General features: G+C 45.4%; 1 protein-coding gene across 1 annotated transcript in view; it reads left to right on the top strand.

Annotated features, from left to right (window-relative positions):
* The window catches only part of BCAN (brevican), a 76,598-nt gene extending 53,426 nt beyond the window's left edge, over window positions 1–23,172 (top strand). The window contains exons 9-14 of the mRNA XM_015418126.1: window positions 15,174–15,312; window positions 16,129–16,287; window positions 18,158–18,240; window positions 18,623–18,767; window positions 21,783–21,965; window positions 23,064–23,172. Of these exons, the coding sequence (XP_015273612.1) occupies window positions 15,174–15,312; window positions 16,129–16,287; window positions 18,158–18,240; window positions 18,623–18,767; window positions 21,783–21,965; window positions 23,064–23,086 (732 nt within the window). The 3' untranslated portion in view covers window positions 23,087–23,172. The remainder of the gene's footprint in view (window positions 1–15,173; window positions 15,313–16,128; window positions 16,288–18,157; window positions 18,241–18,622; window positions 18,768–21,782; window positions 21,966–23,063) is intronic.
* Window positions 23,173–27,275: the final 4,103 nt, after the last annotated feature.

Raw genomic sequence — 27,275 nt, 5'->3', positions numbered from 1 at the left:
TTCCCAACTGGAGGAGCAGAAGAACATAATGGACATGAGGAGGTGGCCACCTCACTCACAGAGGGCATCTCTGAAGACATTTCAGGCTCATCATTCATGGGCACTCCATTGACAGAGCCGTTCTTGACCACGGCTCACCCTCTGCCCGTCCTGCCCACCGAAAGCGCCAGCCTCGGAGCAGGTGCGACCATTACAGGTAACCCCGTTGGCTGTACCGCCTTGGCTCTCATGGCAGCCATTTTGGCTGAACTTCCACACTAAGCCCTGCCCCACGACTAACGACGTCCTTCCTGAGCTGTGCTTTCTTGTTTGTATATGTCTTTCTCTCTCTCTCTCTTTTTCCTCCTTCCTCATCACCTGAATCGGGGAAGGCAAAGGAACCGGAGAAGCACACGTTTTGTCAAACAAACAAACAAACAAACAAAATTAGTTCTAAGAGAGTGCATGTTCTTTTAATCTCTCCTACTTCTGTGAAGTGTTTTAACAACTGTTTTTATGAAAAAACAAAACCTGTTGACAAGAATAGTGCTGCTCATAAGTCATTGTAATGAGGGGACTAATAAAAAAAAAGAAAGAATTAAAAGGTTTCTAGAAGAAAACAACTTGGCTGGATGTGTGCTTCCCGCTGTGTGTGTGTGTGTCTCCTGTTGTCTTCGCTTTCCCTCATGTTCTAGTCTATCCTCCTTCCCCCCCCCCCCCCTTCCTTAACCAACAAATGTCTCTAATGTCAGGTCCAGCTCTACACATACCTTTGGGTCACCTTCTTGCCAGTGATGCATCCAGATTTTGGAATGGGGGTGCTTCTTGTGATGACGTTGAGGGCTCACTCTCTCCCTGCCTCAAAGCCCTTTATGAGCTGAGCCCACCACAACCCTGCTGAAGTTTGGCCCTGGCTTAGAACAAACATGCTGCTGTCAGCCAACCCTCTTTGCTGATAAACCCTCCTTTCCTAACTAATCTGTCCTTGCAAGAAGGGAACCAGTGGCAGAAAGGATCATGACAGAGGCCACATCAGGTTTTAAGATGGACACGCCTCGTCATGTTAGGGATGCCAGCCTCCTGGTGGGGCCTGGGGGTCCCCTGGAATTCCAGTACCCTTCCAACAGGAATCACAGCTGATCTCCAGACTACAGCGATCAATTCCCCTGGAGGAAATGGATGCTTTGGAGGATGGGCTCTGTGGCCTTGTAGCCCACTGCTAGAGTTGCCAGGCCCCTCCTGGCCACCAGCAAGGGATGGGGTAGGGTTGCCAGATCCAGGTTGGGAAACTCCTGGAGATTTGGGGGTGGAGCCTATGGAAGGACAGGGACCTCAGTGGGGCACAATGCCATAGAGTACACCGTCCAAACTATCCATTTTCTCCAGGGAAATGGGTCTCTGTAGTCTGGAGATATGCTGTAATTCCAGGGAATCCCCAGGTCCCACCTGGAGGCTGACATCCCTACGAGGTCCCTGTCTTCCCCAAGCTTCACCCCCAAATCTCCAGGAGATTCCTAACCTGGAGCTGGCAATCCCCCCCCCCCTCCAGTAGCCAGGGGGACCTGGCAACCCTAGGTCATGAACAAGAAAACTTCCATAATGGGCTGCATGGGAACTATAGCTTTCAGTTCACTGGACTGTGAGGCAGTGGAAAATACAGTTGTCATGTCTGGGGACTTCAGGACCACCCCTCCCTTGACAAAGATAAAGGGGGGAGGAAGAAGGTAGAGAGGGAAGCTACAGAGGAAGCAGCAGCTCCTTCATGTGACCATCTCTTTTAATCCAGAAGAGATCTTCCTGGGGACCAGTGGCCTGCTTGTGAATAAATGTCTACTTGCTGATCAAGGCAAGGGAGGCAGGAAACAGGTGCAGCTGGAAAGCAACATATAGAAGGGAGAGGAAGGGGGAGGGCAGGAACTTTCTCTGGTTTAAGAGATGTGAAGGCCGGGGGGGGCAGAAAATTCAGGTCCCATCCTCCCCCTTTTTAATGAAATCTTTTAATGAAATTTGGGGGGATACTGGGGGGGAACTCCTATGCGATATTTTCTCTTTTAGAATGAGCAAAATGCTTTCAAAGACAAGGTGGGCATGCTGTAGACATATCCAGTTAGCCAAGATGCATTTCTGCACCTAGAAGGGTACCAGATCTTCATGAGGGGTACATGCAGGGCTTTCATTGCTTCTCAACAGATGCATGTTTTCATGCTGTCCTTTGGACCTGATGTGGTTGACTTTTCACCTCTCCCTCAAATCACAGTGACACATTTATCCACAGACTGGGTACAAAGTAGAACAAATGTAGAGTCCAGTGGCACCTTTAAGACCAACAATACTTTATTCAATGTATGAGCTTTCCTGTGCAAATGAAAGCTTATACCTTGAATAGAACTTTGTTGGTCTTAAAGGTGCCACTGGACTCTAAATGTGTTCTGCTGCTTCAGACCAACACGGCTGACCGTCTGGGTACAAAATAGTTTATTGGCCTATCTTACAAGAGGAAGAAAAAAGATCAGAACAAGGTGGGGGCAGAAACTGCAACAATGCCTCAGAGGAAAACTGAAAGTGTCATTGAGAACTCAGCTCTCTCTAACCAGACAGCAAAAATTAAGGTACTTGCCCTAAGACAGCATTGGGCGCATCAACTTGCAGTTTTTTCCCCTCAAGTACTGGGTATACTTGGAATTTTGCTTGTACAAAACTGAAGCATTGATAACTCTTAAATTCCATTAATGTGTCGAAGATTGCAATTTCATATGCTAACTAAGTTATAAATGGTGCATTTTATGTTGTTAAAGCAGTAAAAGTAGGTTTAATAGGACAGTAAGTATTGCGGAGCTGCGGTGGCTCAAGTGGTTAAGACGCTGAACTGCAGGCTGTGGAAGGTCAGTAGTTCAGCAGTTCGAGACCTGAGTGTGCCGCATGACGGAGTGAGCTCCCGTCTCTAGTTCCAGCTCCTGCCAACCTAGCAGTTCGAAAGCAAGAAATTGCAAGTAGATAAATAGGTACCACTTCGGTGGGAAGGTAACAGCGTTCTGTGCCCCTTGGTGTTTAGTCATACCGGCCACATGACTATGGAAACGTCTTCGGACAGTGCTGGCTCTTCGGCTTTGAAACGATGAGCACCGCAACCCTAGAGTCGGATTCGACTGGCTTTCGAGCAAGGGAGCCTTTACCTTTAAGTCTTGTGGGTATTTCCGTTTTTCTCAACATTTTGTATTTTTGCTCGGGAAAATGAAAAAGTTTTTATTCCCCACCGCTTCAAAATTTCTGGAAATTTTACATCTCTAGCCTGGCTGCTGTCCACTGATTTGCCCTTTTTCCCTTCTGCACACAATACACCTCAAAGACCAACAGAAGGTCCTGAGCTTATGAGGGTGCTGCTGGTTCATCCTTCAGACAAGCCCATGGAAAGTCCTCTTGGTAATGCTACCATTACTTTCCTAAAGTACTTTTGGGGAAACATTTAGACATTTACTGAGTGCTGTGTAAGAGCTCGGGATAACTGAGCGACTTATGAGGTGAGCTGTGGGGAACTCTTCATTGCTAGTTCTCACACTGTATTGTGCTTAACTGGTGTGGTTAGTCCAGTCACCATTAGTTAGCAGAGTGCTTAAATAAAGCTACAAACACAGGAGCGTCACTTTACAAAGTTACTCAGAGCCATGTTGCAAGTTTAGAAGAGAAATACTTCTCCTTCTATTTTGAGAAGTACACTTTGGATAGGAAAGAATAGGGACATGATAGAGTACTAACCTACAAGCTAAAGGATGGAAGCAGATGGCAAGAGGCCCATCTGCCTCATGGTGCCAAGAGAGGACCGCATGTCTCTCTTTTGGTGCGTGCAGGCGGAGAGCTCGTCTTCATGTGAGTGAGAGAATGGATGGAAGGGGAAATCAGTCCCTGAGAACACAATGTGCGTTTTGAAGCGGACAATGGAAGAAGAGTAAAGACAGGAAGAAAGGTCATTGTGCCTATCTAGCTATCTAGCCTTTCTTGCCACTCAGCCTGGAGGTCTGAGGCAGGGCTCATCGTATCTGGAACTTCCAACACACTAATGGAGTCTTCACTGAGAGAACAGATAGATGTTAACACATGGAATGGAGGGGCCAGGGGGGAGACAGACTCTCTGTGTTCCATTCAAATCTACCTCTTCCTTTCAGTGGACAAACTTGGGGAAGGGGGTGAATGCTTCTGTGTGTTTGCAATGGAAGTTGCTGGGGTACAGAGCTGACTGACTAGTTCCCACTCCCCCTGTGATATCATTTTTTAAAACCCTCACCTTTCATCTCTAAAATGCCCTTTGAAAGATGTCATTGTACCTTTTTTTTTTTTAGTAAGGTGACCAATGAATGAATGGTTCAATGCTTGACTATTCATTTGGTGCTTTTTAAACATTAAGAGGACAAGGTGAGTAATTGACCTGAAATAGTCCAGGAAGGACAAGACTGATGACTGAGCCAACTTGCTTTGAGTTGGTGTGCATGTGTGTTACTTCAGGTGTGAAGCCAGGAGAAAGGTGGACTCACCATGCCACTAAAGAATGAGCTTTCTCTTTTTGTATATCTTCATGCATCAGGGTGAACCTCACAGGCAACTGTTGCAGGTGCTCCTTAGAACCTAGTAAGCCAACAAGCACCTCTGACCTTCATAAGTTAAACTTTGACTCATAGTTCTCAATGAGATGGAGCCCACTACTTCGGAGTGCGGGTGGGAACTCTCATTGCTTCATTCTCTTCCATGAACAGTAAAATCCCCTCCACATAGAAAAAAAATGTGTATGTTGTAGAGAAAGGCTTTCGCCCACCCATTTTTCTGACATGCTAGTTTTCTGGGTGCCATTACAACGACATCACATTAATCCTAGCCCTCATAGAATAACAGTTTGCTTGCCAAGCAACCAAACACACCTCACACTAAAGGTAAGGGGCAAAGGCTAGATGGCTCAAAAGGTCTAAAGGCCATTGGTCAAGAACGAATGTGGACCTGCAGAAGTGAACACCGTCTGGTGCAGCCGTTCTGCAGCTCTTGATGGGCTTATGTTACTAATGCAGGTGAAGAATCAACGGGGGGATTGTTTTGCAAAATAAGATTCATGGAAAACAGTAGAGGTGCAATGCATTTAGGTTAATAAGCTTCAGTCACTAGAAGTTTAAATTTCTGTAGATGTGCCAAGGCACAATTAAGCCTTGCAGATTGGTACCTAGTCACTATTATGAGTACTGGCAGTGTTTGGTGTAGTGGTGCGGTGGTTAGGAGCGCGGACTCTAATCTGGGAGAACCGGGTTTGATTCCCCACTCCTCCACATGCAGCTGCTGGTGTGACCTTGGGTTGGTCATAAGTTCTTTCAGAGCTGTTCTCTCAAGGACAGTCCTTGAAAGAGCTCTCTCAGCCCCACCTGCCTCACAGGGTGTCTGTTGTGGGGAGGGGAAGGGAAAGGTGATTGTAAGCCGCTCTGAGACTCCTTCAGGTAGTGAAGAGTGGGGTATAAATCCAATATCTTCTCTTTTCCTCTTCTTCTTTCCCAACCTGTGTGTCAGGACCCAAAAGAGGGTCCTGAAGCCTCTGCAAGTGGGTCGCGGGCCAGTCCTCCCTAATGGCCAGCCCCGCCCCCCGGCCTTTCCGTTCTTCTCTTTTGTAACGTGGAAACCAAGCTCTGACCCTGGAAACATTATCTTCCATGTCATACATTGCTTGGTATTTTTTTGAGTGAGAGAGAATCTTTGGAGGTATTAGAGGGAGTAATAGAGAAGGAGAGGGGCCGAAGGCTGGAATGTAACTTGCATATGTAAAGGCTGTGCATGTCAGAATGCCACACACTTGGGGTTCATAATGGGGGGGCAGCTGTGTCCTTTTTGCAATGTTTGTTGGTTAGCCATTGTAGAAAATGAAATGCTGAACTAGATAGGTGCGAAGGTCATAATTTGCCTGGGGCACCAAAAAATATTGGGCTAGCTCCGTTTGGCTCCTATGCATCTGTTGGATCATGTATTTATAATGTTGTACACAGTACCGGCCGATTTCTATTGGGCTAGCCCTGGATGGGTCACCATAACAAGTGAATTTGGACTTGGGGTCACCATACCAAAAAGTTTGGGAACTGCTAGGGCTAGGGGAACTGTAAATTTAATTCCAGCATGACAGCATATGAAATGTACTGCAGCTTTCAGTCCCTTGAGATCATTTGAATCTTCTAGTGTTGCATTACAGATAAGCAGATGTTGCTAAAAAAAAAAAGCCTTGATGCAACCATACAGATAAATGCACTGAAATTGTTTTTGTATGGTGTCTTACTGACATACACCTGTATTCCTGTGTGTTGATTAAAAAATGTGCTCGATCTGCAAGCATGTTGTACAATTGCATCAAGATGCTATTTTTTTTTTTGCAATGTTTTATCAATGCATCCCTGAGCAATGGGAATATGGAGCAGTGGGGAGGCACAAATGGACTGAAGGGTGTACAAGGAGCAGCAAACCATGGGTGCACAAAACCTGAAATCCATGCAAATAGACAATGGAGAAATCCTGAATGGGGAGAAAAATTCATATGAGAATTCCAGAAGCATCCTATTCTGCATAAGATGGCAGAACTCCAGTTTGTAAGTGAACTTACACACACCCAAAAAAAGTAATCGTATTTTGTCCATAAGCTTCAATGTCAGCAGTTTTACATTCTGTACATTTTATTAATATAGCAGTGTTGAACTTAGAAATCAAATGCCCTCAGGTACTGAAACATTTCTATGTGGTGAGGAGGGGCCGTGGCTCAGTGGTAAAGCATCTGCTTTGCATGTACAAGGTCCCAGGTGCAATCCTCAACATCTCTAGTTAAAGATCAGGTAGTAGGTGATATGAAAGACCCCTTGAGTCCCCAGAGAGCCGCTGCCAGTCTGAGTAGACAGTACTAACTTTGATGGACCAAGAGTCTGATTCAGCATAGGGCAGCTTCAGGTGGCATATAGATCCTAGGAAGCATTTTTGGCAAATGTAGAGCCTGGAGAAAACAAAAAGTCTAACTACAAACACATTTTGCCATGATACTTTTGGCATTCCTTCTCACTCCTGCTGTTTCAAACCCAAAGTTTTTTGGGGGGGAGGAGATTAATCTCACTTAAAAAAAAAAAAGCCTTGATGCAACCATACAGATAAATGCACTGAAATTGTTTTTGTATGGTGTCTTACTGACATACACCTGTATTCCTGTGTGTTGATTAAAAAATGTGCTCGATCTGCAAGCATGTTGTACAATTGCATCAAGATGCTATTTTTTTTTTTGCAATGTTTTATCAATGCATCCCTGAGCAATGGGAATATGGAGCAGTGGGGAGGCACAAATGGACTGAAGGGTGTACAAGGAGCAGCAAACCATGGGTGCACAAAACCTGAAATCCATGCAAATAGACAATGGAGAAATCCTGAATGGGGAGAAAAATTCATATGAGAATTCCAGAAGCATCCTATTCTGCATAAGATGGCAGAACTCCAGTTTGTAAGTGAACTTACACACACCCAAAAAAAGTAATCGTATTTTGTCCATAAGCTTCAATGTCAGCAGTTTTACATTCTGTACATTTTATTAATATAGCAGTGTTGAACTTAGAAATCAAATGCCCTCAGGTACTGAAACATTTCTATGTGGTGAGGAGGGGCCGTGGCTCAGTGGTAAAGCATCTGCTTGGCATGTACAAGGTCCCAGGTGCAATCCCCAACATCTCTAGTTAAAGATCAGGTAGTAGGTGATAGGAAAGACCCCTTGAGACCCCAGAGAGCCGCTGCCAGTCTGAGTAGACAGTACTAACTTTGATGGACCAAGGGTCTGATTCAGCAAAGGGCAGCATAGGGCATAGATCCTAGGAAGCATTTTTGGCAAATGTAGAGCCTGGAGAAAACAAAAAGTCTAACTTACAAACACATTTTGCCATGATACTTTTGGCATTCCTTCTCACTCCTGCTGTTTCAAACCCAAAGCTTGGGGGTGGGGGGAAGAGATTAATCTCACTTCTTTCTTGTGCAAATCAAACCCACAGTGCTTTATGTGAGTGTAAATTGTGCCCTTATCTGGATAGCTCAGGCAAGCCCAATCTTGTCAGATCTTGGAAGCGAAGCAGGGCCGGCCCTGGCAAGTGGATGGGAGACCTCCAAAGAAAACCAGTGCCAGGATGCAGAGGCAGGCTATCAAGCCACTTCTCTGAACGTCCTCCATGCCCCAGTAGGAATTGCCAGAGGTCAACATGAATTCCAGGCACAGGCGCGCACACACACACACACACAATGCAAAAATACCTTTAAAAAGAGAGAGAGAGTGTGAGATGCATATGAAGTACCAAAATTGCCAGAGGTCAACATGAATTCCAGGCACGGGCACACACACACAATGCAAAAATTCCTTTAAAAAGAGTGAGAGTGTAAGATGCATATGAAGTACCAGAAACAGTGAAGACCACAATACTGAAGCCATTGACAAAAGGTACAGATAAATATAAAAGGAAGGAAAGCAGGGAACATGTGTTCATCTCTGTTTTGAAATTAGCATTAAACTACATTTGGGACTTTTCCGCGTTCTTATTTTCCTAGCTTGCAAGCTCCTGTTTCTTTGAGGGAGGAGGGTCTGTTCTGCACGTATTTTGCTCTTTGTGATTCAGTATCACAGTGGTTTATGTCTGGCATAAAAATCTGCAGTTTAAATCTGCAGGAAGGTATGCCAGACATAAGCCAATGTAATATCAAATTGACCACTAGAGGGAGTAAAACACATGCAGAACAGTTGGGTAGGAGACCTCCACTGAATACCAGGGTTGGGAGGCAGAGACTGGCTATTAATCCACTTCTCTAAATGTCCTCCATGCCCCAGTAGGAATTGCCAGAGGTCAACATGAATTCCAGGCACAGGCGCGCACACACACACACACACAATGCAAAAATACCTTTAAAAAGAGAGAGAGAGTGTGAGATGCATATGAAGTACCAAAAACAGTGAAGACCACAATACTGAAGCCATTGACAAAAGGTACAGATAAATATAAAAGGAAGGAAAGCAGGGAACATGTGTTCATCTCTGTTTTGAAATTAGCATTAAACTACATTTGGGACTTTTCCGCGTTCTTATTTTCCTAGCTTGCAAGCTCCTGTTTCTTTGAGGGAGGAGGGTCTGTTCTGCACGTATTTTGCTCTTTGTGATTCAGTATCACAGTGGTTTATGTCTGGCATAAAAATCTGCAGTTTAAATCTGCAGGAAGGTATGCCAGACATAAGCCAATGTAATATCAAATTGACCACTAGAGGGAGTAAAACACATGCAGAACAGACCCCTCCCTCCCAAGAAACAGGAACTTATGGGGGGGGTGAGAATGCGGGAAAACCCATTGTGTCCAACTGTGTGGTCCTTTCCCCCGATCAGTTTCTTAAATGAAAAACAGCCTTTATGGTGGGAATCAGCAGCAGAAAAGTGGCAGAGGGAAGGTTTTTCCACCTCCTGTCTGCAGTCTGGCCACATACAATTACTCCCCCAGCTGAATTACACCTTGAGGGAGAAATCTATGGGGGGAGGTCTCATTACCTTTTCCCTTGCATTAAAAAAAGCAGTTTGGAAGAGCGATTTTGTGTGGATGAAAAAACACGAAGAAAAATGGTCCCTCCACCACCTGTATCTTGACTCTGGGTTGCACCGTCTATGGCTGACTTTTAACTAAAACAGTAAGCCAACCGAGGTGTCTGTTGATGTGGGAAAACATACACAGAATCAGTTCATCTCTTCAGCTGAATATGTTTCACTCCTCGGTCTTCAACAGCGGTTTCTATATGGATGCATCAAACTGGTTTCTGTATACAGAGCTTATCTGAAAATCTCCAAGAGCTAGTCAAGATAGCGCCTTGACACTGGCTTTGGTATTTTCCCCCCCCCCCCACTGATTCCCCCGCCCTGACAATCTGTATTGTTAGGCAGAACTCCCTGTGTGACTTCTGCCCAGCGTACAGTGAGTTTCCGTCTCCACACTGGTAGCTGCCCATGTAGTGGGGATGGATGGACTTTTAACGTGATGTGAAAAACACATGTGATGAGTTCTTTGAAAAGATATGGTTGGAGGTAAGGATAGGGTAATGTACCATGACATGCCCTGAGCAGGGCGGCCCAAGCTATCCAATCTCCTCACATCTTGAAAGCTAAGCAGGGTTGGGCCTGGTTAGTACTTGAATGGGAGACCTCTGAGGAAGTCCTGGTTTGCTACACAGAGGCAGGCAATGGCAAACCGCCTCTGTATGTCTCTTGCCTTGTAAACCCTATGGGGCCAACCTATGGCAGCTGCAACTTGGTGGCACTTTCCACCACTAATGCACCCTGGAGATGCTAACCCCTGTGGCACATGTCAGATGGGATGGGAACTTGCACATTAGAAGGCCGTGCTTGAGATAGACTGGCCTCAAGACTCAGTACTTTTGGGCACCTGCCGAGGCCTGAGTACCTCAGGAGGGGCCGTTGTCAACCCCTGACTTGCCATTCAACAGCAGCGGCCATCACTGCCCGGCCTGTTATGCTATGTGGGGGGGCAAGTTTGGGCCCTCCATGCCTGCCTGAGTGGATGAGCAGTTACAGCAAGATTAGAGATTAGTCAGGGGTGTCAAACATGCGGCCTGGGGGCCAGATCAGGCCCTTGGAGGGCTGCAATCCAGTCTGCAAGGTCCTGGGTGTTTCCTGCTTCCTTTTCCAGCTCTGCTGCTGCTGCTACATCACAGCTTACTTTACCAGACTCAGTCGCACAGGAGAGATAGATAGGCAAGCCTCTCCTGTGCAATTGAGAGAGTCTGGTAAAGCACTGTCTGAGGCTCCTCTCCCTCCTTCTCCTAGGCCAGGCTGCCTCAATCATATACAGGAGACAAAGCAAAGCCTTTCTTTCCTTCCACTGGCTGAGGCTTCTCCCTGGAGGGAGGGAGGGAATGAGGGAGAGCTTGCTTTGCTGGGCTGCCTCAGTTGCATGCCAGAAATACCAGGCACCTTTAAGACCAACAAAGTTTTGTTCAAGGTGTGAGCTTTTGTGTGCCTTGCTACAGTGTGTGTGTATTCTGTTGGGCTCCTTATGCTGTGTGTGTGTGTGGGGGATCCTTATGCCAGGGCCCTCCTGGATGCAACCGGGTTCCCTCCCACTTTTCACTGTGTTCATGCCCTCATGATCCAGTCTTTCTCAGTAAGAAAGCAATGTGAACTATTTTAGAGGAGAAAAAACAACAAGCCAGTGAGGTGGATTAGGCTGAGAGTGTTTGTGTCCAGAACAAGTTCACCCAGCACATTTCCTTTGTAGACAGTTGTAGTTATTTCTCTGGGGAAGACTATAGTTTTGTAGACAAACAAACAGCACTCCATCTGTGTCAGGATGCCGTCTCATGTTCTTGACCAGCAAATGAAGCAACATGTACAAAAGCTCGCGATGCCCAACCATTTCATGTTTTCCCCTGGGTCCTAGGCTCAGAACACTGAGATTTCTATAATGAATGTCAATAAATCAAAAGATACACACCTGAACAGCATACTCAAGATTGCTACAGCACAGACATTTTGATGCAATAATTCAGAGCAAGAGATGTCAGTTATCAGAGACTTAGTTAAATAGACAAAATATTGCAAGAGTGCTAGTGTTTTAAGCATGTTTTATTTAAAGTTTCAAAACACTTTAATTGTGTTTGTCTGTGTCTTTTATAAAGTTTATATCTCCACTACAAGGCATTACATTTTATGATACACATGGCCCGACCCAACAAGGTCTCATTTATGTCAGATCCAGCTCTCATAAAAAATGAGTTCGATGCCCTTCGATTAGATGCTCCTGCCAGAAATTTCCCTCCTTTCTCCTTTTGTATGGTAGTGGTTACTGTTGCATATAGCAGCCATCTCCAGTTATTTGCTGGAAAAGCAACCATCAGCAGTGGCATGAAGAATTCAATTCATGGAGGATAGGTCCATCCGTAGCTGTCAGCCATGGTGACTAAAAGGAACCTCCATATATAGAGGATCAATCAGCGTCTGAATATGAGTGCTAGGGGCAGCATCGGGGAAGGTCTTGGGATCTAAGTCCTGTTTGTTGTTTCTCCAGGGCAACTGGTTGGCCACTGTGTGAAATAGGGTTGCCAGGTCCCTCACTGCAACTTGCGGGGGACGGGGGACTTACCAGGAGCAGTAGGGAGGCCCATCCAATATACAGCAACATGTCTACGTCACTACCCTCGTGATCCGGAAGTAACATCTTCACGTCTGGAACATCAGGGGTGATGCTCTGGTATTTGAGCAAAAATTCTATGGTAAATTTGGCTTCTACCATAGAGTTTTTACCCAAATACCAGAGTGTTGCCCTGACATCCCAGATGTTATGACGTTACTCCTGGGTCACATGGGCAGTGACAGACATATCGCTGCATATTGGATGGTTCTCCAGGGCAACTGGTTGGCCACTGTGTGAAATAGGGTTGCCAGGTCCCTCCTGGCAACTGGCAGGGGAGGGGAAGACTTACTGGGAGCAATGGGGAGGCCCGCCTGACGTACAGCGACATGTCTATGCCACTACCCACATGACCCGGAAGTGATGTCTTCACGTCTAGGACGCCAGGGGTGATGCTCTGGTACTTGGGCAAAAATTCTATGATAAATTTGGCTTCTACCATAGAGTTTTTGCCCAAATACCAGAGCGTCACCCTGACGTCCCAGATGTTATGACCTCAATTCCAGGTCACATGGGCAGTGATGTAGACACATCGCTGCATGTTGGATGGATCTCCCTCTTTTTTGGGGGGGGGGAAGTTCCCCACCACCAACCAGCTGATCGGTTGTGGGGAGGTGGGGCCTGTCAGTGGGGTCTGTCAACCCTAGTGTGAAACAGTATGTTGAACTGGACAGATCAGCAAGCACCAGCTGCCTAAGCACCAGCAGCCACCATTGCTTACTTTCTGAATGAGGAGCAGTTAAATGGGGTTGAGAAGGATGAGGCCACAATGTTCTTCATGGTGATGAGGGCGCCAAAACAGGGAGCTGGCCCTGACTTGAGTTAGAGTGGACAAGAAAGAAGGAGGAGGCAACAGAGGCCAGCTTTAACAGCACAGCAAGGAATGGGCAGCAAGGGGGATGGCATCAGCGCTGCAGTAACTACTAGAAATACCCTGGTAGACCACAGCAAGGAACAAGGCAGCCAGGTGGTTCCAGGAAGCACACAGACAAGGCAAGAAGGCTGCAGGCCTTCCGTCTTGAGAGCTAGCATGGTGTAGTGGTTAAGAGAAGGGGACTCTAATCTGGAGAACCAGGTTTGATTCCCCATTCCCCCACATGCAGCCAGCTGGGTGACCTTGGACCAGTCACCGTTCTCTCAGAACTGTCTTAGCTCCACTTACCTCACAGGGTGCCTGTTGAGGGGAGAGGAAGAGAAAGAGATTGAGAGTCCTTAAGGTAGAGAAAAGTGGGGTATAAAAACCTACTCTTTGCCTTCCAACCCCTAGTAGTCAGAGATACACTTTCCCAGTACATGGAGACTCTGTTTGTTATTTGGCACATTTATGTGTCACTTTTCCCTTTTGAAAAGCTCAAGCATATCACAATTTATATATATCAGGAACTGAGCACAGCCAAAGTGGGGGAGTCAAAAATTATTCCTAGGATAAAAAAGTTTTTGACTGGTGTTGGAAAGCCTGCAGAGAAAGGGAGAATTTCAAAGGGGTGGGGCGGCTGCCTGAAAGGTCTTTGCATGCGATCTCAGGAGAGGACATCAACTACTGTGGATCCCTGCAGTAGAGCATCCTGTGTTGAACTATATGTCTAGTCGCCATATAGTATACCTAGACCAATGGTCCCAACTATGTCATGTGGCATAGTTCCATACATTGTACACTGCGTACTTCATTTTTCGCTGTTCTGAATCCACTGTCCATCAATTTCCATGAGTTTTACGGTTATGGAAAAAGGTGTGCGGGGGGGAGTCTGTCTAACCACTTCCTCTACACCATGCATAATCTTATAACAAAGTTATTGTGGCCCTCCTTGGTTGTCTTTTTCATTCTAGGAACTGAAGAGCCCCAAACCCTTTTCCGTAGGGAGGGTACACCAAGCTATTGCACATTTTGATGACCTTTTTTTTTTTGCAACCAAGCTCTTTGAAGGAGCCTTTATATACCCTGAACAGGACTGCTGGAACCTCTTCCCCATAATGGATGAGGCAATGGGTTTAAAGCGGGCTGTCACTGTGACACAATGACCTCTTCCCGGCCATTGCCGTGACCGAGTTGGGGCATCCCTGTATATATATAATTATACTGGATTCAGAGATTGTACTCTGAAGTGACTGATCACCTTTACTTTCTCAGGGCTGACCAGTTCACACTAAAAAAGTAGTCTCTTCGGGGTTTATATTTCTTGTGGATGGATTGAGAACAACTGCCAGATATAAATGTTTATCAAAAAGTCAGGCACCAATGCTTGTGGAAGGCAAACAGCACAGTTCTTTATTTCACAGAAAACTCAACAGGGGGATGGGATATTTACACAGGATATTTTGTTTCTTTATAGAATAAAAGCTTCACTCTGCAGTAACATAGGCTGTAGGCTTATCACTCTGTTTGTCACAGAAAGTCTTTGGTACACAGAAACCATTTATGATTCCACTCTCCAGTAACTGATTGTGGTTAGCCTTTGGACTTTATTTGTCTGGTTCCCTGAGACTGACTGGTGCGACTACCCCAGCTTATCCAGTCTCCTCCAGACCCTTAGTCCTTCCTTTAACCACCTTACAGGTTCCCTTGGAGCAGTGTATATGGTGTTTTGTGACTATTGAGGAGTTATATTGTTTCTCCTCTCCGTTCACTCTCCTCTCTCATTAGAGGGTACCAGTTAGGAGTGTTATTCAGCCCCAGTTTTCCTCAAACTGCTGGCTTGCTGTTTCACTCAACTCCAGAGGCTCCTTTCCTCTCAAGAGCTCTCCAGCTAACTCTCTTCCAATTGACTCTGTCAACTGTCAGCTTTCAACTGTCAGCTTTCAACTGTTAACTGTCACTCACTGAGAATTCCGAGCAATCTTGCCCCCATCACTCTCAGGCTTGTGACTCAGCAGCTCTCTTGTTTACCTGCTGCTGTTCACCAAACCTTTATTTCCGTCACAGTCACTCATAGCCGTGGCTTTCCAAAATGATCTTGGCATTTTCCAAACACTGCTCCCTCCAGCCATAAGGCTGGCATTCATTGCCTGTGTCTGCTTTCAGGTGACTGTATTCCAAATCCTTGTATGAATGGAGGCACCTGCATGGAAGAGGGTGACCACTTTGTGTGTCTCTGCCTACCAGGATATGGAGGAGATGCTTGTCAGATAGGTGAGTAGAGCTGACCCCCAGTTTTAATTCATTCTAAAGTCAAGGTGCAGAAATTTCAGTGGTAAGGATTAGAAAAATTCTCCCTGCACAGATATTTTTTCCACGTATTTCTAGCTTAATTTAGGAGAGCCAGTTTGATGTAGTGGTTAGGAGTGCGGACTCTGATCTGGGAGAACCTGGTTTTATTCCGCACTGCTCCACATGCAGCTGCTGGTGTGACCTTGGGTCAGTTACAAGTTCTTTCAGAGCTGTTCTCTCAGGAGTAGCTCTCAAAAGAGCTCACTCAGCCCCACCAACCTCACAGGGGGTCTGTCGTGGGGAGGGGAAGGGAAAGGAGATTGTAAGCTGCTCTGAGACGCCTTCCAGTAGTAAAGGGCAGTAAAGTAAAGTAAAGTAAAGTAAAAGGTCATTTGTCTCTTTCTTCCTCTGTACATTGCTCATGCAAACATGTGCCTTGATAAAGCATGTAAGGTTGTATCGAGGCTTTCTTTTGTAGTGGTGTATCACAGGCACTGCTGTAAAACATCGCACCGAAAGATACTAATCATACATAAGAAAACATCAAGATTACTTTTTTACAGTGTTTTATCAATGCACGTATGCAAATACCTAACATCGAGGAGGAGAAAAGATATAAATGATACTGAATGCCATTGTAAAGCAGACGTACGCATTTAATCAACTAAGATCTACGTAGTAATTGGGTAACACCTTTTTCATTTGCAAACTGGGGATGCATCTCCAAGGTAGGAAAATCCCCCCTCTTCAAAAACAAGAGCAAAAATCCTTTTAAATTCCTTTTCCTTCTCTTTCCAGACCTGGAGAAATGCAAGCCTGGCTGGGACAGCTTCCAAGGTTCTTGCTATAAGCACTTCTCCACCCGGCGGAGCTGGGAAGAAGCCGAGACCCAGTGCAGGAGCCACGGAGGACACCTTGCTAATATCATGACACCGGAAGAACAGGGCTTCATCAATGGTATGTGAGGATCCCAGTACTGTTTTTGGTACGGTGTATGTTAGGAATGCAATAATCTAGCAGGTTGTGTTTTCAATAGAAGTGCTGCAGTTTTGCTGATGGAGATGAGTAATGAAGATGACATTGTGTCTGAGTCAATTAAATAATAATAATTATCAGTTGCAGGATGTGCAAACTGTTGTGCCTCATAGCATGGGTGTTAAGACTTGATATCTAAATGCAGATCTCACTGACAGCAATGGACAGCATTTGCATTTAGTCATGCATCCTGGTGCATGTTTAGCTGTGCATCCCACTGAAAGCAAGGGACAGGATCCGCATTTTGATGTGTGCTCAGATGCATATCTGATTTGCACCTTGTCTGAGACATTTTGCAGCCTTTCAGTGAATATGCAAAACCTGGGGGCAGGTCAGGGGTGGAAAAATGTGAAGCTCTACAGGGTAATAGGGTCAAGTTTCACGCATCCCTGTACAATGTATAGAGATGTAGTTTCTTATGCCTTCATGATATCCAGTTGTACATCTTTGCTTGACCTTTTGATGTTCTTGAACAGTAAAGGAGATGTACTACAGTTGAGAGATGAATGTTAAGTTTTTATTTAAATAATTTAATTGGATTGTTGTATTACTTACTGTTAATCTCTACAGACATATGGAACAAAATGTTATTCCACATGCTGCATCCAAAACAGTGTTAGCCCTTTTCATGTACTATAGTATGCCGCCATCTAGAGTCACTGTAAGGTATAGCGGAGTGGGTGCTGCAGGTCTTTTGACTTTCTTTAGAGAAGTAAATGAATTTTACACATGTGCTGGTTCAATTCAAACTTGAATGATACAATTGAGTGCTTTGCAGTGGAGGGATGAAATTGCAGCTGCAGAGGAGCTTTGTCAGAAAATAATAGATACCAGTGTTGATACCTATTTTTTGCAATATGGGGATAATAAAGTGTGTTTTTTCCTCCCTAACCAGCACTTCTGCTATCTATTTTTTAGTTATGCTGACGTCTCAGAATAATCATCCTGGGTTAGAAATTAGGAGATAAGAATGCGAGGCAACAATAAAGGGAGAGATTCATTCCATACTTTGGAAATGTTTAGTTTATGGAAACGCACTTTGCAGTCAGCTTGCGATTTTGTATCCCGAAAATGACTTTTTATTATCTGCAGACTTTGCTGCCTTGCTGTTTCATCTGAATCTTATTTCACAAGTGCTAACAATTCTTAGGCTGCATCCATGCAGTTGTGATTCTCTGCGTTGCTTTCATTGCTGCTGAGAATGAGGAGCCATTTATCCATATGTTATGTTGAGTAGTGAATTCCCCGGCTGTCTTGCAGCTTCCCATTCCTTTCCAGTCAATGTGGACAAAAACTGCCTGCATCTTCCCTCTTATATCTCTGCAATAAAAAGGGCTAGAGATCTACTCTTCCTACAAAATGAAAGCTGGGAAATTAGAGAAACTAGTAAATTGTCACAATAGATCATTATAACATTACTGTGTAACAGCGCGATTGCAATTACCAGGGTTTTTTTTTAAGCTTTCCAGTGGGAAAATGTCATGAGAGGGGCTGACTGAAGGAAAATAGTGCCAATGTGGGCAGAGAGTTCAAAAAAAATGTGCACCTCCTCATCCAGACAGCATGCAAACATGCTTGGACTGCATTCTTTCCAAAAAGGTCATAGCAAAGCAAGTTTGCATAAAATCTCTGAACAAAAAAATTGATGGAACAGCTGAATTCAGGATTGGGAGGGCATAAGAATTTGGGTTCCTTCAATATTAAAGAACCCTCCCAAGCCCAGAAAACTGGCAGATTTGCTTCCTGCAATGTCTTTAATCTTCATCGAACTACTGTCCATTTTTTATTCCAGATCAATACAAAGAGTACCAATGGATCGGCCTGAATGACCGAACAATTGAAGGGGATTTCCAGTGGTCGGATGGCAGCCCCGTGGTAGGTGATGTCTGCAAATGGTCCTGTTCCATGCAAAGGAGTGGAAACCAACCTAAATCTAAATCCAGGACACTTCTAAGTTCATTTAAACATAGAATACTGTTACCCCGTCAGAACCCCCTGGAGCAGATTGGCACAGAAGGTCAAGGCTGTGTAGAGAACTTTAAGGGATGCAAACAGGGTGGGGAAGCCAATGCAGTGAGGCATTAAGCAGAATGGAACTCCTGTTTTCAAATCCATAGTTTGCCCAAAGGGCAAGATGGCCTAATATAGCGCATCATGATGTCTGTCTTCCCATCTTTTTCCTCCAGCACAGGTCAGGGTCACAGAAAGTTTTGGGACTCTTGATTAACATCACCTTTCCCCCCCCCCTCTTTGGCAGCTATATGAGAACTGGCATCCTGGGCAACCTGACAGCTATTTCCTCTCTGGGGAGAACTGCGTGGTGATCGTGTGGCATGACGAGGGGAAGTGGAGCGATGTGCCTTGCAACTACCACCTGTCCTACACCTGCAAAATGGGGCTGGGTAAGCTCTTAAGCACCTTTTGGGGCTTGGTTAAGGATGGCCGCCTTGGTGTGAGAGCAAAAGCTTATCTATCCCACATAGATTATGTCCAGAATCCTGCAAGCGGCAAGTGGTCCAGGACACAGCTGTCAGATTGCTGGCAGTTGTGTCCTGATCAGCATATAGAACACCTATCCTATGGCAGCTGCACTGGCTCCCAGTTAGTTTCCAGCGCCAATTCAAAGTGTTGGTACTTACCTCTAAAGCCCTGAACAGCCTGGGACCAGTGTTCACTCTAAGCCGAGTTAGTGTGAGTTAGCTCACAGTTTTTTAGCCTCTGGCTCACACATTTTTGTCTTCGCTCAGGAAGCATGGGGCTCCAGAGCAAACTAATTCATGCAGTAGCCAAATTACCTGCTCACAAATTTAATGCCAATCGCTCACAAAGTAGAACTTTTGCTTACAAGACTCCACAGCTTAGAGGGAACATTGCCTGGGACCCTCATACCTTCGGGACCTCCTCTCCTGGATTGATCCTCCCTGTCTTGTCTGATCTTCATCTTGGCATTTATTGAAGGTCCCTGGCCTTTGCCCTGTGTCAACAAGGGCAAAGGCCTTCTCAGTAGTGGCCCCTGTTCTGTGGAACCAGCTGCCCAGAGAGCTGTGTGCCTCTTGGGACCGCCCTAGTTTCCGCAGGGCATGCAAGGCTGCTCTTTTCTGGACAGCCTTTGGGTGATTGTGATCCACCAGGCAGCTGGTATGCTTCAGCTGTGTCCTCACCATCCACACATTCTACTCGGCTTGATAGTGGATAGATTTTAATGGGGATAGATTTTTAACCATTTTATATTTTAAAGATTATTTATTATATTGTTATGTAGTTTTTATTGGTTTATTGTATATGCTGTTCACGTTCCTGGGATCCCAGATCACCACAGACTGTGACAGCAGCCATGAAATTAAAAGACGCCTGCTCCCTGGGAGGAAAGCGATGGCGAACCTAAACAGCATGATAAAAAGTAGAGACATCACCCTGCCAACAAAAGTCTGCATGGTCAAAGCAATGGTATTCCCAGTAGTCATGTATGGCTACAAGAGTTGGACTATAAGGAAGGCCGAGTGTCAAAGAATAGATTCTTTTGAACTATGGTGCTGGAGAAGACTCTTGAGAGTACCTTGGACAGCAAGAAGAACAAATCAGTCAATCCTAAAAGAAATCAACCCTGACTGTTCCCTGGAAGGCCAGATAATGAAACTGAAGCTCAAATACTTTGGCCACCAAATGAGAAGGGAGCACTCACTGGAGAATACCCTTATGCTGGGAAAGATTGAAGGTCAAAGAAGACGGGGACGGCAAAGGATGAGATGGTTGGACAGTGTCATCGATGCAATGAACATGAAATTGAGCCAACTTCAGAGGATGGCGGAAGACAGGAGGGCCTGGTGGGAGCTGGTCCATGGGGTCGCCGCGAAGAGTCAGACTCGACTGTGCAACTGAACAACAAAAAATATGCTGTTAGCTGCCCTGAGTCCCATTCGGGGGAGAGGGAGTGAGCTCTAAGTTTGATAAATAAATCCATAATAACTTAGGAAGTCTGAGAATATATGATCATTGTCAATCATGAAGTGTGTGCTTAAGGTCATAAACAATTAAGCCAGTTTCATAAATTATGTGCAGCAATAACTCAGGCAGAGTTATATTTCATTGAGAGATGTCTTGCACTTGAGTGAGGCAGGGGCCATGAACTGCAATTAAGCCAACTGCAGATAATAGCACTCGCACACATGATCACACACACATGAAGCTCTCTTATACTGAATCAGCACATCGAGGCCAGTATTATCTACTCAGACTGGCAGCAGCTCTCCAGGGTCTCAGGCAGAGGTCTTTCACATCACCTACTACCTGGTCATTCTAACAGGAGATGCTGGGGACTGAACCTTGGGCCTTCTGTATGCCAAGCAGATGCTCTGCCACTGAGCCATAGCCGCTCCCCAGCACACCCCTGTAATGTGTGACAGTTCTTTGTATTTGCAGTCTGAAGACGCATCTCCATTTTTGCAAAATAAAGCTAGGGTCCTGAATTAGTGTGTGAGAAGATGTGAATACCCACAGAAATGCAAAGACAGATTTCACAGGCTCACAATTAGGAATGTATTTCTTCTTAAGTCCTTCTAATAATGCATATTATCTTGTGGAACTCACTGCCACAAGAAGATTTTCTGATGGCCACTAGCTTAGATTTTTTCTAAATGAAAGAATTAGGCAACAGAATAAGATGGAGGACAGGAGAACAATGTAAACAGCTTTGGGTTCCATTGGGGAGAAAAGTGGGTTAAATGAAGTTTAAAAAAATTAAAGTTGGGAATAAGTTCCTCGCTGTTTGTTAACCATAACAACCAGGGCTATTTTTGGGCAGGAACGCACAGGAACGGAGTTCCGGCTGGCTCCCGAGTTGGCCACGCCCAGCAGGAACTCATTAGCATAATAGGCCACACCCAACAGTAGAAACTCATTAGGATTGGCTACATTAGAGGTGTGTGGCCTACCATGCAAAGGGTTCCTGCTACAAAAAGAGCCCTGACACGAACAAGGTAAACAGAATAAGAAGCAAAAGCTGGGTGTGGCTGGATGACCACACTTCTGGTAACGTGGGTGTGTGGCCTAATATGCTACTGAGCTGCTCTGTCAGGGGTGTGGCCTAATATGCTAATGTGTTTCTGGTGTTGGGTGTGGCCTATTATGCTAATGAGTTCCTGCTGGGCTTTTTCTACAAAAAAGCCCTGATAACAACTAAACAGAACCTCCATGCTTAGAGGCAATAAACCTCTAATTACCATGTTTTTAAACTGGCTTTCAAACTGGTCAAAAGCAGTTCTAGCTGGGTTTTCAGAGTTTGGGTCTTTTTTTTACATTGGTAGTTTATTTTTGTCTTGGCTTTAAAGTGCTATAATTTCCCTTTAAACTCTTGAGAATGGATTATAACATGATGAATAAGATTTTTAAAGTAACAAAGTTAAATGCCTTCTCCCCAGTGTCTTGCAGCTCACCCCCTGAGGTGGCAAATGCCCAAATATTCGGCAAACCAAAGCAGCGTTACGAAATCAATTCCATCATCCGGTACTGGTGCCAAGAAGGGTTCACCCAACAACACTCGCCTGTCATCAGGTGCCAAGAGGATGGCCAGTGGGAGCAGCCACAGTTCACCTGTATCCCAAGTGAGTCCTTACACACGCATGGGGAAATCTTGACCTCCTTTGGTCTCTTTTGTTAATATTACAGAAGTATCTTGTTATAAGGTGCTAAAGAATTTCGAACAGGAAGCAAAACCTGGGTTCCTTATGGAGAAATGTCATGATGATCTCTGCGGTTCTGCAGCACCCCCACTGCTTGTGGCAAACAGTGGTACTGCAGCCTCCGGCACAAAGAATATACAGGTCCCTGCTCCCAAGGCACTTACAGTCTAAAATTGACACTGGGGAAGACTACAGAGGAAGAGAAGGGAGGCAAGGAATGGACACGAACAGATGCAGTGAATTTCTGCATTCATGTTCCATTAATGTGGGATCCTCCCTAGTAACATTGTTGTGGCTTTGTGCGGAGTTAGACCACGGATCCATGTCGTCTGGGGCAATTCTGTTCAGACTGGCAGGAGTTCTCCCAGGTAGAGGAGGATTTCCCCCAGTGTTCTCCTTTCAGCTAGAGGTCCCAGAACTGAACCTGATTATTTTCTGCATGTGAATCAATCTAGATTAGACTGAGCCCATAACATCTGATGCAATGGGTATAGTTCATTCTGAGGATTTTTCATCCCACCTTTTCTTCTCATGCTAGGACAAAGTTTGAGTCCAGCGGCACCTTTAAGACCAACAAAGTTTTATTCAAGGTATAAGCTTCCGTGTGCACACACACTTCTTCAGATACAGTGAAACAGAATTTCCTCAACCATCACATATAGGAAGAGAGAGGGTGGGGGGCCTTCCTGGCAACTAACCCCTGCCCCACGGTCTCTCTTATGCCTTGAATAAAACTTTGTTGGTCTTAAAGGTGCCACTGGACTTAAACTTTGTTCTGTTGCTTCACACCAGCACGGCTACCCACCTGGATCTATCTTCTCATGCCATACTATAATGACACAGAAAGTTTTGGGACTCTTGGGACAAGTTTTGGGACACAGATACTATAACGCCCCCTCTTCTTTTTCTTTGCTTCAGACCAGCACGGCTACCTACCTGGATCTATCTTCTCATGCCAGTAACTGTTACTATAATGACACAGATTACTATAACGCCCCCTCTTCTTTTTCCTCTCTAAAGGGATAGGCCAGTTCCAGGAATGAAGAGCTACCCAAGACTGTCCGTCAACCCCAGTTCACAGTCTGAGTCAGGAGTATGGACAAACCAGCAGGAAATGACAATGGTGCCTTAAGTCCTTGCTCTTTTTTTATTATGTGTATATATAAAGAAATTCTAATAACTAAATATTTCCTTTAAAGAAAACAACTCCTTCTCAGCGGCAATATAAAATATAACTTTGTACTTTGTGCAAGAGCATTTTTTATCCTCGAAAACGCAGTTGGAATTTGTTATTCATGCTCACCAATGAAGTCTGAACACTGGGAGTGGCTTTCTACAGAGTCAGACCATTAGTGCTGGTTATCGTTACCTGTGACTGCCTGCAGCTCATGTACTGAGAGGTATCTCCCATCACCTGCTACCTATAACTAGAGATGACGGGGGCTGAATTTCAGATCTTCTGTATGCAAAACCGACTCCCTGCCACAGTCTGTCAAATGTTGCTCTATTATACCAAGAAAGACCACTGGTCCAAATAGCTCCACAGTAACAACTCTGAAGGAGCTGCGGTGGCTCAAGTGGTTAAGACGCTGAACTGCAGGCTGTGGAAGGTCGGTAGTTCAGCAGTTTGAGACCCGGGTGCCGCATGATGGAGTGAGCTCCCGTCTCTAGTTCCAGCTCCTGCCAACCTAGCAGTTCGAAAGCAAGAAATTGCAAGTAGATAAATAGGTACCACTTCAGTGGGAAGGTAACAGCGTTCCGTGCGCCTTGGTGTTTAGTCATGCCGGTCACATGACCACGGAAATGTCTTCGGACAGCGCTGGCTCTTCGGTTTTGAAACGGAGATGAGCACCGCAACCCTAGAGTCGGATTCAACTGGCTTTCAAGCAAGGGAACCTTTACCTTTAACAACTCTGACCAGCAGTGTCCTTTCTAGGTTCTTGGGTAGAGAGAGGGTTGAATCCGGCCAGTTTTCTCCCACACAATCTCACCCCAATTCCCCTCCTTGCTGCAGCTTCCACGCTACATGACTTTTGCGCATGCAGGTCCCCCGAAAAAGGCTTTTTGACTAACAGAGGATGATGCTTCCTTTTTTCACCAGTAGAAAAACTGGTTGGATCCAGCCCCAAATCCTTTCCTAATACTTACCATCTGAGATTTTTTTTTTAATGAGAGAAGGCAGGGAATGAATGCAGGAGTTTTTTTGCACACAAATCACGTGCTGTGCCTTTAAGCCATGATCCACCCTATCCGAAGTGAGCTCTTCCCCTCGCCCTTGTCCCCCAGCGGAGCACATTTGCTGTCATGGTGGACAGAATGAGCTTTGGATGGATGAAATCCATTGCTGTTGCAACAGGCCAGTCCTCCCCATCCGGCTATTGCAACTGGGGAGCGAGGGACAAAGAGACGACACCTGACCTCAGGGGGCTAGATTAATAGGAAAACTTTTGGAGCAGTGAGCTGATGTGTCACGACAGGGCTCTTGCTGTCCAATGGTCTGCCAGGCACAGGACTGCCCAGCTGCACCTGGCATCCCCCAGGAGAAATTGGAAGGCAGGGCCTGGTGAATCACCATTGAGTTACATATACGTGTGCATACATGCTTGCTCACGAACACGCAAATACAAATATATCAGTATGCCAACATGGACTAGCTTGGGAGCATTGCACCACTGTGTAACGCCCAGTGACTTGCTACGCACCCTTTTCCCATTTGTGAACAGCTTGGTCTACAATTGCTCTGGAATAATTGCTTTGCTTTCAAGAAGCTTTTGCCACACAAGCTGTATCGTTCATTTGATTTCTCATTGCTTAGTTACTGAACTCTTGAAGCCGGTTTATACTAGGCCTGCACGGACTTCGGGGATTGTGCAGCTGCCTCTCAGCCGCTAATTCCCCACTCCTAAACCGCTGCACCTGGCATCCCCCAGGAGAAATTGGAAGGCAGGGCCTGGTGAATCACCATTGAGTTACATACACGTGTGCATACATGCTTGCTCACGAACACGCAAATACAAATATATCAGTATGCCAACATGGACTAGCTTGGGAGCATTGCACCACTGTGTAACGCCCAGTGACTTGCTACGCACCCTTTTCCCATTTGTGAACAGCTTGGTCTACAATTGCTCTGGAATAATTGCTTTGCTTTCAAGAGGCTTTTACCACAAAAGCTGTATAGTTCATTTGATTTCTCATTGCTTAGTTACTGCACTCTTGAAGCTGGTTTATACTAGGCCTGCATGGACTTTGGGGATTGTGCAGCTGCCTCTCAGCCACTAATTCCCCACTCCTAAATCTCCTTATTCCCCACTCCTAAATCTCCTTTATAAAAGCCCCTTCACTGGATCAAACAAAAGGTCCACCAACTCCAGCATCTCGTTCCCAGCAGAAACCAGCTAGAGACATCCAGAAAGCCCCAAAGAAAACCTGAAACAGCAGCCCTCCAACATCTGGCACTGTGAGATGTACTGCTTGAGCACATGGAGGCTTCATTGTTTTGCTATGCAGGCTACTGATTTATAGACCATCCTCAACTCACTCTTGTTTTGTGGTTAGGAACATTATCCTTGTTTGTCCTCAGTGAGATCCTTAGGACTGAGTTGTTGAGCTGTGTGTTGTGTGCCATTAAGTTGCTTCCAACCTGTGGCGACCCCATGAATTAATGACCTCCGGAACATCCTATCCTTAACAGCCTTGCTCGGGTCTTACGAACTGAAGGATGTGCCTTCCTTTACCGAGTCAATCCATCTCAGTTTTGGGGTCTTCCTCTTAGCCTTTTGAAACTTAGAAAAGTTCACAGTATATATGGCAGTAAGGATGGCATAACTTCCATTCTCCATAGAAAGGTTTTTGATTTAACATTAAAAAAAAATAATCAGATAGTGAATTTTATTAATCTTTGGCACTTGACATATACACATAGAATAAGTGGTCTGTAGATATGGAGGGGGGCAATGAATGGTATAGTACAGCCCAGTCTAGTCACATCTCAGAAGTTAAGCAGGGCCGGTACTTGAATGGGAGACCACCAAGGAAGACCCTGAAGAGGAAGGTGATGGCAGACCACCTCTGCTTAATCACGTGCCTTGAAAAGCGTATCAGGTCACCATAAGTCAGTTGCGACTTGCCAGCACTTCACACAGAGATAGAAAGATGCTCCTGTGTGTGCTGTTCCATAGTGAATGGAGAAGATGAACCTTCTACCCTTGTCAAAAGTTTGCGTCTGCTTCGCCTGAATGAGAACACAGGCTGCCAATGACAGAAGAGAGAGGAGATCCCTCCCACTCTTTACCCTCCTGTGCTTTCTCTCCATCCTTCTATTCTTCTAGGGTCCACCTCTCAAATGTCCTAGCCCCACAAGGGGTCACCAGAAGTCACCATGACTTCCAGGCTCACAAGCACGCGCACACGCGCACACACAATACCAAAAAGAAGGAAAGAAAGAAAACGGAACAAAACAAAGTCGCTGATTTACCTGGGGTGTCAACCAGAAAACAGAGATTGGTAATTTCATTCTCCCAACCACCCCAGACTTCTGCATTCCTCAGCATTTTTTCTACCTCCAGTGCTCATTCCTGATCCTGCCAACCATCAATGGGTCCAGTCTTTCACAGCCTCCATCACTGCTTGATGTGAACATGAGAAGGAGAAGAAGTGCCAAACATGGCTAGTGTCTTCACTGGCAATCCTTTTCCATGACAACTGCCAATTCTGTTTCCTATCCCTTTTCCCCCAACCAGTTCACTGGATCATCAATGCTCATACATATGCCTTCTCCCTGTGCACTTCCTCATCTGTCCTGTGAAATTTAAGTGGGTGATCTCAAGCTATTTTTTAAGAGACACGACATATCCAGGTATCTCTGCATCTCCAAGAACTCTTTTGCATTCTTATTTTCATCACTTGTGCGTCCTATTCCTTCAGGGTTTTTTCCCCTTTTCGGCATGTATTTTGCTCCCTCTAGTGGTCAGTTCAATATTACATCACTGTATGTCCAGCATATTTTCCTACAGATTTAAAGTGCAGGGAAATATGCTGGACATACAGTGATGCAATATCAAATCGACCAGTAAAGGGAGCACAATGCATAAATATCAAATCGACCAGTAGAGGGAGCAAAATGCATGCAGAAAAGGAAAAAGGAAAAGCAATAGGGACACACAAGCTACGAAAATGAGAATGCAGAAGAGCCCATGATTTGCTTGGCCAAAACAAGTGGGTGTTGGTGAA

Source organism: Gekko japonicus, unplaced genomic scaffold (assembly GCF_001447785.1).
Source record: "Gekko japonicus isolate JY-2015 unplaced genomic scaffold, Gekko_japonicus_V1.1 scaffold1639, whole genome shotgun sequence".
Taxonomy (NCBI): Eukaryota; Metazoa; Chordata; class Lepidosauria; order Squamata; family Gekkonidae; genus Gekko; species Gekko japonicus.
Note: the sequence above shows the minus strand (reverse complement) of the source record. Positions and strands in the feature narration are given on the sequence as shown.